The sequence below is a fragment of the Zootoca vivipara genome, chromosome 13, assembly GCF_965207765.1.
Source record: "Zootoca vivipara chromosome 13, rZooViv2.hap1.1, whole genome shotgun sequence".
Lineage (NCBI taxonomy): Eukaryota > Metazoa > Chordata > Lepidosauria > Squamata > Lacertidae > Zootoca > Zootoca vivipara.
The window spans coordinates 10,035,464-10,052,696 of record NC_142596.1 but is presented as its reverse complement, the minus strand read 5'-3'; the positions used below and the strand labels follow the sequence as shown (position 1 = coordinate 10,052,696).

Sequence of the window (17,233 nt, the reverse complement as noted above, 5' to 3'; positions counted from 1 at the left end):
TAGAGGGAGTGATTGAAGGGCCTAGTCTTTCAACATATTGATGCCCTTCTTCTGTTTCTGGATTAAATTTTCTCAATTTTCCCATAAGCTGACACAATCAGATTTTTCTAGTCACCACTGCTAAATTAATATTAGGCAAGGTTACACACATTGTCGGCCCAGAACAGGGGGGCTGTTTTTTTGTTTATTTATTGTTTAGTGAAAATGATACTGACACAGTAGCAAACTAAAGGGTGGAGTCGTAATTCCAACATATAATAACTGGAGACAAGATTTAACTATAATTACCAATTACTACAACCTTCTCCAGCACGCACCCTATTAAATGGAAGCTTGACAAGAGACATGTCCTCTCTCCCCCTAGAAGGAGCAGAGTGTAATCTTGCCATGACTGCAGAATAGGTATGGCGCGTATGTCGTGTTACACTGCTCATTGCATTTATGCTCTCTGCTCTAGGCTTGGCACTGGAATTGGGGAGAGAAGGAAGAAAAGGGAGGCAGCAGGGGAACGATCCACTTTCCTTACTTAGCTGTAAGCACTGCCTAGCTGAGAGCCCGCCATCTCCACACTGTGTCATGCTTTACAAGACTGATTGCTGATTAGATTGTTCTGTCCGGTTATGCAATAAATAAAACTGCTTACGCCTGTGAGGGGAATAGCGCAGGCCGTCTGACCCACAGCCACATGCATCTTTGTAACCAGGGGAGATTTATTGCCTTTCAAGAACTTCATCAGACTTCTGCAGATTAGGCCTGGCTTGGCTTGGCTTCAGGTTGCAGTACATTATCTCATTCACAGCTGTTGGGAGAGCTATGCAGAATATGCCTAGTTCCACAAAACAGGCTCTCTTAGCTTGTTGCAGCTGTTTGAGTCAAAGCCTCCCCAGGCCTGTTTGGGATGTTCCAAACCAGGCTGGAAGTCAAAGCATCAAGCAGTGCAGTTTTGGTTTCTACAATATACACAACCAATAGTATGTTTTCTCTTTAGGACATAACAGCACAATCCTGTAAATGCAGGTGTAAGTCTCACTAAGTTCAATGGGACTTACTCCCAGGTAAGTGAGACTGCACTCTCATTGGGCCTCCCTGCAAAAACCAAAAGCCTTTTCATAATGCCAGCTGCAGCTTGGAATGAAACTGATTCTTTTGCAACTTGTACACCATTAGCAGCAATGAAAACCATAAGGATACAGACAATTTGCAGAACTGAAATGCACTCGGTGGCAGCTGGCCTATGGCCAAGGAGGTACACTTTCTATGACTGCACTTGGCAGGCAGAGAAAAGGGTATGTTCAAGATCCTAAAAATATGTTTCATCCTTTTTTAAAAAAAAAAGATTTTGTTTTCAGTATTGTAATATACATTTGTTGAACTTGAGATAGTGTTTTTGCTTCAAGCATCTTAATACAGTCTAGTATTATAAAATGGAAGGATCCAGACTGTCGCATTTCCTGTGGGGTTGTTCAATCATTTATTCTACTGGTGGGGAGGGGACAAAAGATAGAATAAGCCTCTCTTACTTTTCCAAAGTTGACACATGCAATTCTGGGATACGTTCACAACATCTGGGTCAAATCATGCTAATGTTCTGGAGAGCTGCAGTTGCCACTCCGTTTATAGTCCATCAACACTAGAAATTGACTATTAATTATGTAATTGACTATTGGATCAGGTGGCAAACAAGCAGGTAGCATTCTATAAAAGTGCTGAAAGACCTGTTGGATAACGCGGTGAACAAGCAGATACGGTAGTATTAAATATAAAATGGTAGCTCTGAATCAGCCCTGAGTGCTCACTGGAAGGACAGATCCTGAAGCTGAGGCTCCAATACTTTGGCCACCTCATGAGAAGAGAAGACTCTCTGGAAAAGACCCTGATTTGGGAAAGATTGAGGGCACTAGGAGGAGGGGACGACAGAGGACGAGATGGTTGGACAGTGTTCTCGAAGCTACGAACATGAGTTTGACCAAACTGCGGGAGGCAGTGGAAGACAGGAGTGCCTGGCGTGCTATGGTCCATGGGGTTACGAAGAGTCGGACACGACTAAACAACAACAAAGCTCTGAATAGTTTTTCACCATCGTATTAAGCTAGGCTTTCTGGACCTTTATTGAAACAAAGTGTTTGGGTACAACTTGTTTTCCTTTAGTGCTGGGTCTGGGAGCCACCATTTGAAATTTCCATAATGCCCTCAAGCCAGGAGTATGGAACTTCAGGGGCCAAATGTGGCCCTCCAGGCATCTTAACTGGCCCTCAGGACTCTACCTCATACCACATCCTCCCCTTCTACCCAGGACATGCCCTATTTCATAACCTGAAGCTTAAGTAGTGTTTTTGTTTATTTGTTGCCATGCTTGACTGTGTCCTTGAACTCCGATAGTGACCCTTGCTTGCCTGGAATGAGGACAAAGGGGTGAAAGTGTGTGTAGCAACCGGTCTACTGCACTGGGTGCATGGAAGTTGTGAAATAGATTGCCAAAATGCAATCTATGGGTCTGTGGCTCATTGGTAGAGCATCTGCTATGTAAGCTGAAGATTCCAGGTTCAGTCTTCAGCAGGCATCCCCAAACTTTGGCCCTCCAGATGTTTTGGACTACAATTCCCATCATCCCTGACCACTGGTTCTGTTAGCTAGGGATCATGGGAGTTGTAGGCCAAAACATCTGGAGGGCCACAGTTTGGAAATGCCTGGTCTTCAGCATTTCCAGGTAGAGGTGGGACTGTGGGAGTGACCGTGTCCAAAATCCTGGAGAGGCACTGCTAGTCAGTGTAGACAACAATGAGCCAGATGGACCAAGGGTCTGATTCAATACAAGGCAGTTCCCTATACCTGTATTCCTATATAAAACCTGAATGAATGGAAGCAGGCACTGAAGGGAGCATTCAATCTGTATGTGTGTGCACGCATATAGACTTAAGCAGACTTAAAATAAACACAGCCCTGTTTCTCCGTTACAGCTTCTGCCCCACCTTTGCTGCCCTGGTAGTTACCATGTGAGTGAATATTTGTAGGCACACCCCTGCCTGCATTCTTCTCTCTTTACTCTCTCATACCTAACTCACCAAAATTTGCCGGGAGGGAGTGGCCAAACAGATTCCACACACCCCCTTCTGTGTAAGACGTAAGACACTTCAAATGGAATAAAAATGGCTGTGAAAGGTCACTTAATAGACCTGGCCTTGCCGTATTGACTGGCAGAGTCTGGAAGAGATTCAGTTTTCCTTCAGGGTAAATAAAGAAAAGAAAAGAGAGCGAGAACACTGAGAAGTAATGAACTTCATCTCCTGTAATCTTTAAGGATTTTAGCTAGCATTCTGTCTCCAAATACAAGCTGCTGGGGAAGGAGCAGCCAGAGAAGGCTGTTATGTTCATGTCCTGCTTGTGGGCTTACTGGGGGAATCTAGAAGATCACTGTGAGAAATACATAGGATATATGCTGGACTAGATTAACTCCATCATTTGATCTGTCTACACTCCTATAGTCTTTGAGGAACTTGAGGAACCTCCTATAATCTAAAATCCTATATAGGAGGAGCGTCCTGTTATATTTGAGGAACTTTAGGTAGCTCTTTCGGGGGGCGGGGGGTATTAAGAGGCCCGTAATCTGGAAGCCTGACAAGCAGTTACAGGGTTTTTCTCCTCCACCATCTTCACTGGATGAGACTCTCTGCCTATTTCTCACACATTTGTAGGTTTTACTCGAGGAATTTCAGTTTTGCTCTCCGTCAGAGATTCAGGATGGAGACCTGCTTCGGACTGCAAGTCCAATTTGACTTTTAACATCAGTATTAAGACCCATTTGTACTATACATTTAAAGCAGTATTTTACCACTTTGAACTGTCATGGCATCCCACAAGGAATCCTGGGAATTGTAGTTCACTAAGGATGTGGAAAGTTCCTGGGAAATCCCTATTCCCCTCCCAGATATGCAATTATCTGTGTGGTTTATGAATAAGCCCCTCTTCCCAGGCAGTTGTCTGATATTAGGTGTCTCCTCTTAACAGATAACAGTTCCCAGAATTATTTGGGGGAAGCCATGACTGTTTCAAGTGGTCTGACAGTGCAGATGGGCTGTTAAGAGTCGAGCAGCTGTGTGAGAAACAGCAGTTAGTTATTGATTTAATTAATTAAATTTATTTCCTGCCCTTTCTCCCAAAGGTGCCTAAGTCAGCAATCCAATTAAGGAACGACTGGTTTTCGGTATTGCATGCCATCCAAAGTGTGCATATATTGCTTTAAGCAGGAATGGGGACCTGTGGCCCTCCAGATGTTGCTGGACTATAACTCCCATCATCCCTGACAATTGGCCATGCCAGATGGGACTGGTAGGAGTTGGAGTCCAATAACAGCTGGAGGTTTGCAGGTCCCCCCATCCAAAGATTTAAGGCAGGCACCCCCCAAACTGCGGCCCTCCAGATGTTTTGGCCTACAACTCCCATGATCCCTAGCTAACAGGACCAGTGGTTGGGGAAGATGGGAATTGTAGTCCAAAACATCTGGAGGGCCGAAGTTTGGGGATGCCTAATTTAAGGATAACCTTCTCGCCCCCCCCCCAAGGATTCCTCTTCCTTCACCAGGTAGCTGTGCTTCCTGGGCTCCTAGTCCTTTGTGAGGAAAGGCAGGCAGGTTTGAGTTTCCCAGCGACATGGATGGGGGAAGTGAACAATGACTGGCTCTGCACAAAGTGCACTTGGGACATTTCAGAGGGAAATAATTGCTAGCTGTCAAGAGCAGGCATCAGTGTGAAGTGGCCTAGAGGGATCACAGCCAGATTCTAGTGCAGAACAATCACCTGCGGCATTGTGCACAGCAGGAATTGTCAAGCAGTAATTTATTGGCAGATCAGCTCTTTAAATTCCAGGCTCCGGTGGGTCTGTGTCTCTCTTGTAGCAAGTATCACTGGTGGATACGTGAGCTAGCAGGTGCAGAGGGACATCAGAAGCTGCCCAATGCCTGGTCAGACTATTAGCCCATCTGACCCGCTATTGCCTTTTTGCACAGGCGGTGGCTTTCCAGGGTATTGGACAAAGGTCTTTCCCATCACACCTGCAAAGGGTTGCCACCCATCCCTAGAAAAACGAAATTGCCCCATTTTTGGACAAAAGTGTTCCTTGTCCCATTTGGACTTCAAACTGGTGCCTTTGTTCCCATATCTAGCTAGATGTAGACTAGTGTAACTAGGGGACTCCTTGGGAAGACACACCAACAAGCAAAACCAGACCTGTATCGCTGCACAAAGGTATTATTATCTCTAGATAAAGTGTTGGGAAGGCAATAGCCAGTGTAGTGTAGTGGTTAAACTTAGTGTGTTGAACTATGACCAGGGAGACCCAGGCTCTAATCCAGGCTTCCTCAACCTCGGTCCTCCAGATGTTTGAGACCACAATTCCCATCATCCGTGACCATTGGTCCTGCTAGCTAGGGGTAATGAGAGTTGTAGGCCAAAAACATATGGAGGGCTGAGGTTGAGGAAGCCTGCTTTAATCCCCCTTCTGCCATACATCTCACTTGGTGACCATGGGCCAATCACAATGTCTCAGCCTAACCTACCTCACAGGGGTGTTCTGAGGATAGGGTGAGAGGGGACATGATATGTTCCTTGAGATAATTGGAGAAAAGGCGGGGTAAAAATAAATGGCAGCGCAGCATACCTTATCTGCTTTCCCCCCCTTATCAGTGGAGTAGCATTTTTTAAAATAAAAAAATACTATTACTAATAATAACAATTTATAATAACTCTCCCCTCATTACAGAATAGAGACAAATTAATAAGCAAACAAATATGTGTCTGCAGTACAGACATGTTGGTTCTGTGGACAGCAAGAAAGTGCTGGGATGAAAAGAAGCTCATCATAATTAGATTATGTCCCTGTTGTTCCAGTCCCGAGCTTCTGCAGAACTATTTACAGTAAAAATCCATTCTTTTGCTCTCCTGTTTTTAATGAGAAAGATAAGGAACAAGATCAAAGAAGCTGAAATGGTGGGGAAACCTATCTATTTATGTTCAGACAAGGAAGTGGTTGTAGCAGGGAGAAGTGAGGAAGACAAGAAAGCAGAGGCTCATACAGTTGCCTAAAATGTGGGTGTATGAAAACTGTGGTATGCAAAGGGCTGGGCACACATAGAGGCCCACATATTTCAGTGGGACATCCTTGGTTGTAGAGATCTATGTGGAGGTGCTTTAGGACATAAGAATGGCCTGCTGGATCAGGCCAATGGCCTGTCTAGTCCAGCACCCCATTCTCCCAGTAGCCAACCAGATACCCATGGGATGCTTAGAAATGGGATCTGAGGACAACAGCACTCTTCCTCCTTGTGATGCCCACAAACTGGCATTCAGGGGCATACAGTACTGCCTGTGACATTGAGGTGTATGGGGTATTAGGGGAGGGGTAGTACCTTTGGTCTTTGTCCATGGAGTTTTCTTGGCAGGGATACTGGAGTGGCTTGCCAGTTCCTTCTCCAGATGGATCACGTTTAGTCAAAACTCTCCACTATGACCTGTCCATCTTGGGTGGCCCTGCACGGCATAGCTCATAGCTTCTCTGAGTTATTCAAGCCCCTTCGCCACGACAAGGCATTGATCCATGAACATGAGTTTGACCAAACTGCGGGAGGCAGTGGAAGACAGGAGTGCCTGGCATGCTATGGTCCATGGGGTCACGAAGAGTCGGACACGACTAAACGACAACAACAAAGTACCTTGGGTGGGGGACTACCTTCTGGGGTAGCTTGCCCACCTTTGGTCCCCACCTATCATATAGCTCTCACCTGTGGCTCCCAGCTGTCAGCATTCAACAGTGTCCACAACTCCAGGAAATGGCTTTGATTGGCTGGCTAAACCAGGTGAAGGTAGCCGATGGGTCTCAAAACGTCAGAGAGTTAGGGAGAAGACAGGCTCCAGTGGATTGAGCAGACAAGACTAACAATGGGTCAAATGGTCCAGAAGGCGGTTTCTGCACATGCTGTGGGTGAAAGTAAGAGGTGGATCTACCTGGGAAGGGAGCCCATCTAAGAGGAGAACTCTGATCCCAAACCTCCACTGCCTTGCAGGATATATTCAGGAGAAGAAAAAGCTAAGGAGCAAACCTGTCAGGAGTATGGGCAGGAGTCAGGCTCTGGGGCCTGTAGTGCTTTGCAGGACTGGGGCCTGCCTCAGCTTGTGCTGGAGAAGCAAGGAGTGGCCACACAGGTGAAGACCTCAGCTTGTGCTGGAGAGGCAAGGAGTGGTCACTCAGGTGAGGCCACTTGATACCTCACTGCACCTGGTGGCAGGAGCTGGGAGGGATAAAAGCTCAGCATTTCCCTTCAGCTCTTTGCCACAGCAACGCTATCCCTGCCTGGTTGCCTCTGGCCTCTTGCTCCTTGGACCCTCGCCTTGCCGACGCCTTGATCCTCGACCCTGGGACCTTTGCCTTGCTGACACCTTGCTCCTTGACTCCCAGACCTTCGCCTCTGCCTTGCTCCTTGACCCTGCGACTGCCTGCTACTGGACCCTCAGCCCTGCACCTGTTCCTGCTTCTACACCTCCATCTTGCCTCTGGTCCTGACGTCCCCAGCCAGGGCCTCAACCGCCCGCTGACCGGACCGTGACAAAACCCTACACAAATCCAGAGTGGTGTCCCTAAGACGGTTGGATGGCGCCTTGTACACCTCCTTCCAGCAACTCCTGCAGCCAAGCTGGTGCCAAATGTATTGATCTACTTTCATTTGGACCATATCAGTGAGGCTGAGGAGGGGCGGGTGGTCTTGTTGTCTGGACAGCCCAGGACCTTCATACACACAATGCCCAGGTTTGCGCCCTGGGAGGTCACTTTGGCACTGCTAACTCTGTGCTTTGACTTCACTCCTGGAGGCACACTCCATTGTTTATTGAGAAACAGATGTCAACAACAACTGCCTATGACAGTGGAGGTAGGACTTCTCTTTGACCCACCAAGGCATGGATCAGGCATAGGCAACCTTGGCTCTCCAGATGTTTTGGAACTACAACTCCCATGATCCCTAGCTAACAGGCCCAGTGGTCAGGGATCATGGGAGTTGTAGTTCCAAAACATCTGGGGAGCCAAGATTGCCTATGCCTGGCATGGATGCTAGCAGCCAGTTCAACAGTCAAGGCTCACTGACCACACTCTGCCAACCCCATCAGGGGTTTGGCTGGATTTCAGAGGAAGCTCGTGAATTCAGGCCACTTTCATCACAAGCAGTCAGGAAAGAGGATGTGCCACAGCACCATAATAGGCAATCCTATAGCTTAAAACTTGCATTGCCTATAAAGACAGCATCTTAAAAAGCAGAGACATCACCCTGCCGACAAAGGTCCGTATAGTTAAAGCTATGGTTTTCCCAGTAGTGATGTATGGAAGTGAGAGCTGGACCATAAAGAAGGCTGATCGCCAAAGAATTGATGCTTCTGAATTATGGTGCTGGAGGGGACTCTTGAGAGTCCCATGGACTGCAAGAAGATCAAACCTATCCATTCTGAAGGAAATCAGCCCTGAGTGCTCACTGGAAGGACTGATCGTGATGCTGAGGCTCCAATACTTTGGCCACCTCGTGAGAATAAAAAAAAATATTTCCTGGCTGTTTTGGAACCCTTTTGATTCTCCTTCTCTTGATTAGGCTGGTCTTTCAAACCATTATATATTATGTAGTCCGTCTCCTGATCCCCACCATGGAAAGATAGGCAGAGATACCTATGTTTCAGTTCCCAGCTGTGAAAATACTTTGCTAAGGAATTTATTCTGCCCATGGGGCTTTATCCATTTATCATTGCAGTAAATCTATTTTCCATTCTCAGGAATTCTGTTTCAGAAGATGTTAACAATGCAAGAGAATGAGCTCCTGCTCTGGCTCCTGTTCTTCTTTGCTAGTTTTAAAAAATACAACACAACCCTGTTGTCTGGAGTTCCACGCTGTAATTTAAATCCTAGAGAATCCAAGCAGACTGTTTTCCCTGGAAACATTTTGTGAGATGGCTTTTATCCTTCTGGCACCTCCTTTGTGATTCTTTCTGTCTTTCTTGATAGTCTGAAACAGCCTTCAACTGCCAAATAGATTTTGATCCTGATATGGAGCTTCTACACAGATGGATGCACTTTCTGCTACAACTGAAACTGTACCCAAATGCCAATTTTCTCCACCAACATCCCAGTAATACTGCATGATTAGCTCGGGTCACATATGACACCAAGCCATGTTTCAGCATTACACAAACAAGCCTTAGGATTGTGTGCTTCCTCTCCCTGCTGGTGTCCTTCCTTCCTGCTTCACAGCAAAACCAGAGTTTTTCATAATCACCAAAGCAGAAAACAATGGTTTGTCCCCTAAGCCAACGTTCAGAAGCATAACTGAATCGAGAGTCCCAATTCACCTATTGGATGTGAAGCACAACCATAGTATACCAGTTCAGGTGTGATGGGAAACTCTGGTTTACCCTGAAACGGGGACAGAATCATAGCAGGTGAGGGGAGCAAGGGTTCTTCATACGCAAGGCATGCTCATGTAATGCCAGACCATGGTTTGGCATCACATGCCAACTGAGGTATGGTGGGTAGGATGCATCAAGTTCAAAATTAACATGAGATGGCTAGTTCACTGCAGGAAGGAGCAGATGACACAAGGGATCATCTCAAAAGTAGTAATTTACAATTGAGGGTACTGGAGACTGTGCATTCGGGTGTTCCATCACTAGCTGCCCCCTCTTACATCTGAGGTCATCAGATCACTGGTGTCCTGACTTGTCTCTGGGAAAAGAAGCACTAATTGGGAAAAAGCCAAAAAACAAGGTAAAACCTGCAACCAAGAGGCTGATTATACAGCAGCACATCTAGCCGGTAGCCTTTCTCCGTCCACTGTCTCTGCATAGATACACCCTCTCCTTCCAGGTTGTACCACTCACCGGCCTTGCATCACATCTTCCTCGAGTGCTTTTGCCTACCTGGAAAGTAACCTTGAATACTTGCTTGCCTAGATGGAGGATAGAAAGGGGTATGTGTGTTTGTGTGTAGAAATCAGCCTGCTGTACAAAGGTGAATTAATTGCTCCACCCCTGTCTCTGCTCGCCCCTGTGAAGTTGCCCCCAGAGCACAGTCTTTTAGCTGAAAAAAATTCCCTACCCCTGGGTCTGATGTCTAAATCAAATAAACTAAACCAAAGAAAGCTAATGTGGTATAGTGGTTAGTGTCAAACTAGGACCCGAGAGACCAAGTTTGGCTATGAATTTCAATGGGTAACCTAAGGCTAGTCACTGCCTCTAAGCCTAATCTACCTTACAGGGTCGTTGGTGGTGTTAACTGAGGAAAGGGAGAATCGTGTGATCCTTGCAGAAAAAGGTAGGGCTATGAACACATTAAATAAATACAATATTTATGCTATGCAAGGAGGGATATTGTACGAGGGTTGCAGCATTGTTAGAAAGATGATGATTTCACAGTGATTCGTCAAACCTTTGAAAGAAACGGGGGGAAATGAAAATACCAAAACAAGAAGTGCAATGCACATGTACCTATCACCAGTCATCTCCAGAAAGGGTCGGATTCCTCCTTCGACTCGTTTCCTGGCTCCAAGCACTGCACTCAGATAGACGTTCCTGGTGAACGGAGCTGATATGTTGCCCTCCAAGAGACAAGCCCTCAAGGCTGGCAGTGTGTGTGCCTCTTGCACTGACTTTCTGTTGTCAGAGGGACATTTCTGTCAAAGTGGTTGTGGTGCTGGAGTGAAGGGAAGATCAGATAGATTCCCACCTCGCCTTGTTTTTTCCTCACTTTTAATGTACCTCATTTGCCTGTGAGTGAAGATTTTTCAGCTTAGTTCTTTGAAGGATCTGTACAGCTGGGCTGTGATATGACAGAGAAAGGGGTGGAGGAAACTTTGAGGTAGAAAGCAAAGAGGAATCCCAACCATGTTGCTCCCAAGGAGATTCTATTTCCAGCAGAGCCAGCCCAAGATGTTTTGGAACCTGAGGCAAACCACAAAATGATGCCCCCCCCCTCCCTGCCAGGGAAGAAGTGTGAAGATGTACACCAGGAGCAAGGGGGGAAACAAATATCTGTACTGTATCAGGATCTACTGCCCCTATGGAAGCGGTCTCCTCACCTTGCCTCATATGGATGGGTCAACCCTCATTTGCAGCTGTCCCTACAAGCCCAATAAGATTTGGGACCTGCCACAGAGGGACAGCTTCTGGGCTACTGCAAGACTCATGTGGGAGCTGACACAGCTCCTTGTAGCACCCATACATGAGATTGGATGGATGGGCACGAGAGACAGGGCCTTCTCGGTGTTGGCACCAAGATTTTAGAAAACTGTCACAGTAGAGATCCACTGGGTTCTCTTTCTTTCCAGTTTTGGACTGCTGCTGAAGACCTTTTTATTTCAGTTGGTGTTGTTTAAAATGGTTGTTCTAGTCTCTTGCTTTAACTTTTAAAATGCTGCCTGTTAGCACTGCCTTTTCAGCACTAAGCCACTTGGTCATTTTATACAGGAAAATGGGGTAGACATTAAATAAAAACATTTCAGTATCAGCTTGTGTACAGATGCACATGTTCATGAAAAACACTCAAGGAGTTGTTGTTGTTGTTTTTACACACTTGCTCGTTCAGCAATGAAATCGAACTGTTAAAGAATAGCTTTTACTTACACACACACACACACACAGAGAGAGAGGGGGGGAGAGAGAAGTAATCCGCTCCTTTGCTAAAAGGAGGTGCTAGATCATGCTTTGTTCTAGGCAGTTTCCCATCTGCCCTGAAGGTTCTTAGCAGGAGCATTTTCCTGCTGGGCCGTCTCACTAGCACAAAGGGCTACACATTTCTGCATGTATCAGCAGTGCACCCACACAGGGGATTTCCAGGCATTTATGGCTCTAGCCCACACCTGCTCAGCAGGTGGAAGTCAAGATTTGCACTGCAGGGCAAGACACGAGAAGCCAAACAGGAGCTTTGAGGAGGGAGAAACGTCGGTGGGAGTGGTGCTGGAAAGAGGGCCTTATAGATACTTGGTTGAAAACAAGATTACTGTAAGAGGATGGACAAAGAAGAGGTGAAAGGCCACGTGACAACACTTGGAAGCAGAAGATGGGATAAGTTCTCCAAACGGCTCCTTGGCAGAAATGCTGAGCTGAGAAGATCTGAATGGATGGCTTTAACAGTCCTTTGTGGAGACAAATTTTGGCTTTCACCGTGTAGTGAACTTACAGGTGCCAAGGCGGCAGTTAGCAGGAGGAGGTAAAGAGAAATCAATTGGAGTGCTATACAGCACAGTGAAAACACAGCACTATAAGTAGCTTGCCTCATACCGAGGTCAGACCATTGCTCCATCTGGCTGAGTACAGACAACACTGACTGGTAGAAGCTCTCCAGTTTCAAACTGAGGGGTCCCTCCCAGCCCTACCTAAAGATTCAGGGGATTGAACCTGCGAGCTTTCTAAACACAAAGCATGTGCTCTACCACTGAGCTATGTCATTTCTCTCAGTCTTATCTGTTGGCACACACAAACCAAGCAGGGCCAAGCTCCCTGCCCATCAGCTGATATTCAGGGGGCTCAACCCTGATGTCCAACTGCAGGATCCAGCTGTATCACTACCTGCCCCACATGTGATGTTGCATATGAAGGCAAGTAGGAGGTGGGGGCAGGAGAGTGTGGGTTTGAGAAAACATGGGGAGGCCTGGCAGAGTTTCCCACCCTGACTGTAAGAGTAGCAGGAACAGAGGCACCGTAAGGGTACGCAGGCGCAGAACCAAGTGCCCAGATAGAAGACCAGCCAGCCACATGGCTATGATAGGAACAAAGGCCAGCTCTGCACATTTTACCAGAATGGCTAGCATAATAGCCTATGTTGCAAGCCAAAAGTACCGAAAATTACGCTCTTGGTCAGTGCCAGCTATCTGTTTAGGAGAGCAATGGTAGCAATACCCATGCAGAAAAATGTTGGGTTATACAAGCATTTGACACTCAAGACAATGCAGAGATAGGGGCAATTCACAGGAGAGAGAACCATTCGTAACAGAGATAGAACAAGTTTGCAAGGACAACTGCACTTTGCTAAATATGAAGTATTAAAGAGAACAGGGGTGAGGGGGGGGCATCCATTTTATTCAGGCAGCAATATGTAGGATTAAAACTTATGCACCCAGATGAGAAGGGACCAGTTACTCAGCTCTGTCTACTTGTCTAGTGCTAGTGGTCTATGTGTGTTTGTTCACATAAAAAAACCAGAAGTGGTGATTTAAGATGACAGTTTAGTTCAAGAACTCAAGAGAGCAAGGAGCTGGCAGTCATCCACATTCCATCCCTGACACCTTACCCTGTCCTTAGGCTTGGAATTAATAAGAGGGGGAAACGTAGCTCAAGCCCTTTGGCCCCCCGCGGGAGATAACTGCAGCAGGCCTTGATGCCAAGCCAGTGCTTCAGGCACCTACAGCACATCTTCCTCCAAGGCAGTTAGCAGGAGGATGCTCTAACAGTCCAGCCCTCCTGCTGCAAAGTGATCTCGTCTGTTCCGTGCCCGACAAGAAACAAGGCCAAGAAGAAAACAAAGCCAAACGCTGCTTAGCTTTAATGCATAGGGTGATGATATGAAGCTCTGGCACAGGGCCAATTCCGAAAGCACCTCTGGCTTGGCCTGAAGCCAGCCAAAGGCGGAAGAGATTCTGCTAGCCCATAATCCCGGCCTCCTCCTCCAGGGCTCCCCACAGTGCTCTTTGGCCACAGACAACTCGGCACCCAATTTCTCTATTTGATTGTTAATGTTTATGCAAGCTAACAGCAATCCCTCCTTTGCTCTCGTCTTTGTCAGTGCCTGCATTTTCAGAATGCCCCCTTCACGTATCTGGGGCCTCCGCTCAGTGGTCGGGTTCAGATCCATTCTTCTCTTGCCTGGGAGTGGGGTGGGTGGGTGGTGTTTGTGCCCTCCGGCTCACACCACTGCTTTCTGCCTCATTAATCCCTTCTTGGCTCCCTGATGAATTTTCGAATCCAGCTTCCCTGTAAAAAAGGAAAGAAAGCGGGGAGGAGGGGGGAGGAGTCTCATGAGTACTTGTTTTTAAAGGTTATTTGCAATGTAAATCAGCTGAAGGCAACAAGGTCTCCCCCTGTTAGTGTGCTGCTGTCACATCCAATTTTCCTGCTTCAGGAACCAGGCATTTCCAAACCCCACCGCTGTTGCCCTGTGACGCAAGGAGCTGTGAAGCATTGTGTCGAGTGGTGGGGAGAGAAAAAGAAATCCAGGGGGCTTGGAGAGGGGAGTGCAGCTAGAGCTGCTGCCGCCACCTCCTCTGCTGTCGCAGCTGCAAAGAGGAAAGCAATCTCTGTTTGAGGGGAGGATACAAGCCAGCTGGTACACTCTGGTAAAGCTAAGGGACAATTGCCAGACATTTTGAAAGACTGGCGTGGGGAAGACAGGCAAGTTTATCCAGGGTTGTGAGCAGAGAGGGGGCAGTAGAGCATCCTGGAAACAGACATGGCCATTCTCAGGACAAAAGGCTTTGACACCTGTTAGTTAAGGGCACAGGTAACAGTCTGAAAGCCCAGCATGCCAGGTGCTGTGATCCTGCAATACTGTCTCATCTTCTTTCCCTTGACAACTCCAATCATGAGAACCTCTTTACGTTAATGGCAGCTTTGAAGTCACCTCCCAGGTTCGAGTTATTGTGCAGCGACCAAGCTCACTGGGAAGCCCTTGAAAAGCCATAATCTAATCTGCCACATAAGGCTGTAAGATCCTTGGACAAAGTGAGTAAGGCAAACTAGACAGGTAGACAGACCCTGCCAGTGAAATTTGTAAGGTGCTCAATGAGCTTTTGCTGGCTGAAGAACAGGGTGAAAACGCTGCTGCTGCTGCTGATAAAATTCTGCACCACAGATAACACTTAGGATACAACAGGAGCCTGTTGCAGCAGATCAGAAGAGCAGGCTTTTGAGCTCCATTCTTAGCGAGAGGCCCTCGAGGCAGGTTTAGGGAAGGGGAATCAAGAGTAGGCAATGTTATCACCTTAAGAGGGTGGGGAAAACCCTAGATAGACTTATCCATGTTCCTGGATGCATAGTCCTATCTCAGAGACCATGAACACTTCAGTCAAGAAACCACCTTATAATAGAGAGCAATGAAACTTCTATTCCACCTATGGGAAGCAGAAAGCAGTGGAAACCTACAACTCCAAAATGCGGTAGTGGCTGCTCTTTTCCATGAGGATCCACACCTGCAAGGCAGAGCAACTGTAGGGGAAAGGAGAGGCACAGCAACATCTTTTCCAGTCAGGCCTGTACCCTGTGCCATCACTAGACCAGGAGAGGGGACCTTTTCATCTTGAGGGCTGCATTCCCTTCTGTGCAACCTTCTAGGGGTCCTTGCCCATGGCTAGTTGGGGCCAGAGGCAAAAGTGGGGGAAACAACACCTGCAATTTTTACCTTTGCACAGTAGGCTATAGCATCTACACACATTCTCATTCCTCCCTCCATTCAATCAGGGTTCAAGGACACATTCCAACTGAGTCAGCCTGGATAGCTCAGTTGGTTAGAGCATTGTGCTGATAAAACCAAAGTTGAAAGGTTCAATCCCTATATGGGACAGCTTCATATACCTGCATTGCAGGTGGTTGGATCAGGTGATCCTCAGGGTCCTTTTCAACTCTACAGTTCTATGATTCTATGAAATAAACTCAAGGAAGGCATGAAGCAAGACCAGTGAGAGATCTGGCCTGAGTCCCAAAGGCCAGAAAGAGAGCCCTGCAGAGTTTAATTGAGCCCCTAGGGCCTGAAGTTCCCCACTTTGCACTAGAAGTGTGGAGGTGGTGGGTGGCAGAGAGATCAAGAGGAGCATAGGAATCTAACCAGAACATCTCAGGGGCATGCCCTTGAACTGCTGGGAATAGTGAACGCAAGCTATTAGGGCTCCCGAGCCAAGAAGCACCTGAGCCTTTCAGATCCTCTCAGACGGAGCTGTCAGAATCAATAGCCACAGTATTACTGGCTAAAACAGGATTAGCAATTCCTCTCCCCCCACTGCTAGCAAGATGGCACTGCCATCCTCTGCAGCTCTGCACAGCAGATCAATTCATCTTCGGTTGCCAAGATGGAACCACTTCCAAATTCATATGAGCTCTTCTTCCCTGGCGAGGCTTGGATCAACTGCAGAGTCACTGACTCTAACAGTGAGGCGACAAGATGGAGGAGAGAGGGAGACCCAGTGACATATCAGTAAGCCCCTGCCCTTGACACCTAAGCCCTATCCTTTGTCTTTACAGCTCAAGCATGCGCTCTGCCACCTCTTGTTTGATGCTATTTTGTACTCCTTAATCAGTTTGAAGCAGCAGCTGCCCTTGGCTCGCCGTCCATTGCTCTAGACAGGAACATTTGTCAAGAGGAGTCTGCTTGCATTGATCTCTCGGCTTGGTCAGGGCACCGGCTGACTTGAAACATACTCATCCACAACCAGCAGTTACTCATTAGCTGCCTCTGCGCCCCTCAGACATGCACATGCTACTGTACAAGTTGAGCTAGACAAACTGATAGCTCATACTGTTCGGGACACCGCTCAACTGAGTGTGGGAAACGGAGAGCGAGTCCATGCATAATGATGCCAAAGCAATTCCAATCAGACAAAAGGAGTTGCTGGCTGGAGGTTCGCTACCCCTGACCTAACGTTTCCTTGCACTCATCACCAAACGTCACCAGCCTCTCTCTGTTAAAAAGTTAACATCCAAAATGGTAAAGGAAAACATGCCAGACCCTTGATTTTGAGGTTGTTAAAATTCCAAGGTGTGTGATTAGATTTTTAACACGATATTCATTTTTTTTGCCTTCAAACATAACACTCAAAGCAGCTGAAGAACAAGAATTCTAAGCTGAACAGAAAACCAGGCAAGAATCCTGGGGTGGAGGAAGGACACAAAGGTTTGAGTAGGGAAGGCCTTTCCTTTGACATACTTATGCAGAAACATAGTAGTATTTTCCTCCACATAACAGCCAATCTGAACATTTAAGTCGCTCCCAAGATTGATAGCTGGGATGTGAAAAAGCCTGGTAAACCCCAATTTAAATGGGTAGCTGTTAAGGTCAACAGATATCCAAGAATGAAAGACCTGAGTCTCAGGCAGGAGGAAATCGATGGATTGCACTGCACATCTGCATGTCAAAGCAAAAATCAAAGAAATATCCTAATACTGCACCTTGGGACACCCGCTAGTCCACTAGTATGCACTGTTCAAATATCTGTAGCATTCAGGATTTT

General features: G+C 47.0%; 1 protein-coding gene across 2 annotated transcripts in view; it reads right to left on the bottom strand.

The window, feature by feature from the left end:
* Nucleotides 1-13,541: 13,541 nt before the first annotated feature.
* TRIP4 (thyroid hormone receptor interactor 4) overlaps nucleotides 13,542-17,233 on the bottom strand; it is a 40,887-nt gene continuing 37,195 nt past the window's right edge. For both annotated transcript variants that reach the window (XR_015946941.1, XM_035131547.3), the window contains one exon: nucleotides 13,542-13,988. Coding sequence is in view for 1 of the 2 variants with exons in the window: in XM_035131547.3 (XP_034987438.2) it covers nucleotides 13,921-13,988 (68 nt within the window). In the remaining variant the exon portion in view is untranslated. The remainder of the gene's footprint in view (nucleotides 13,989-17,233) is intronic.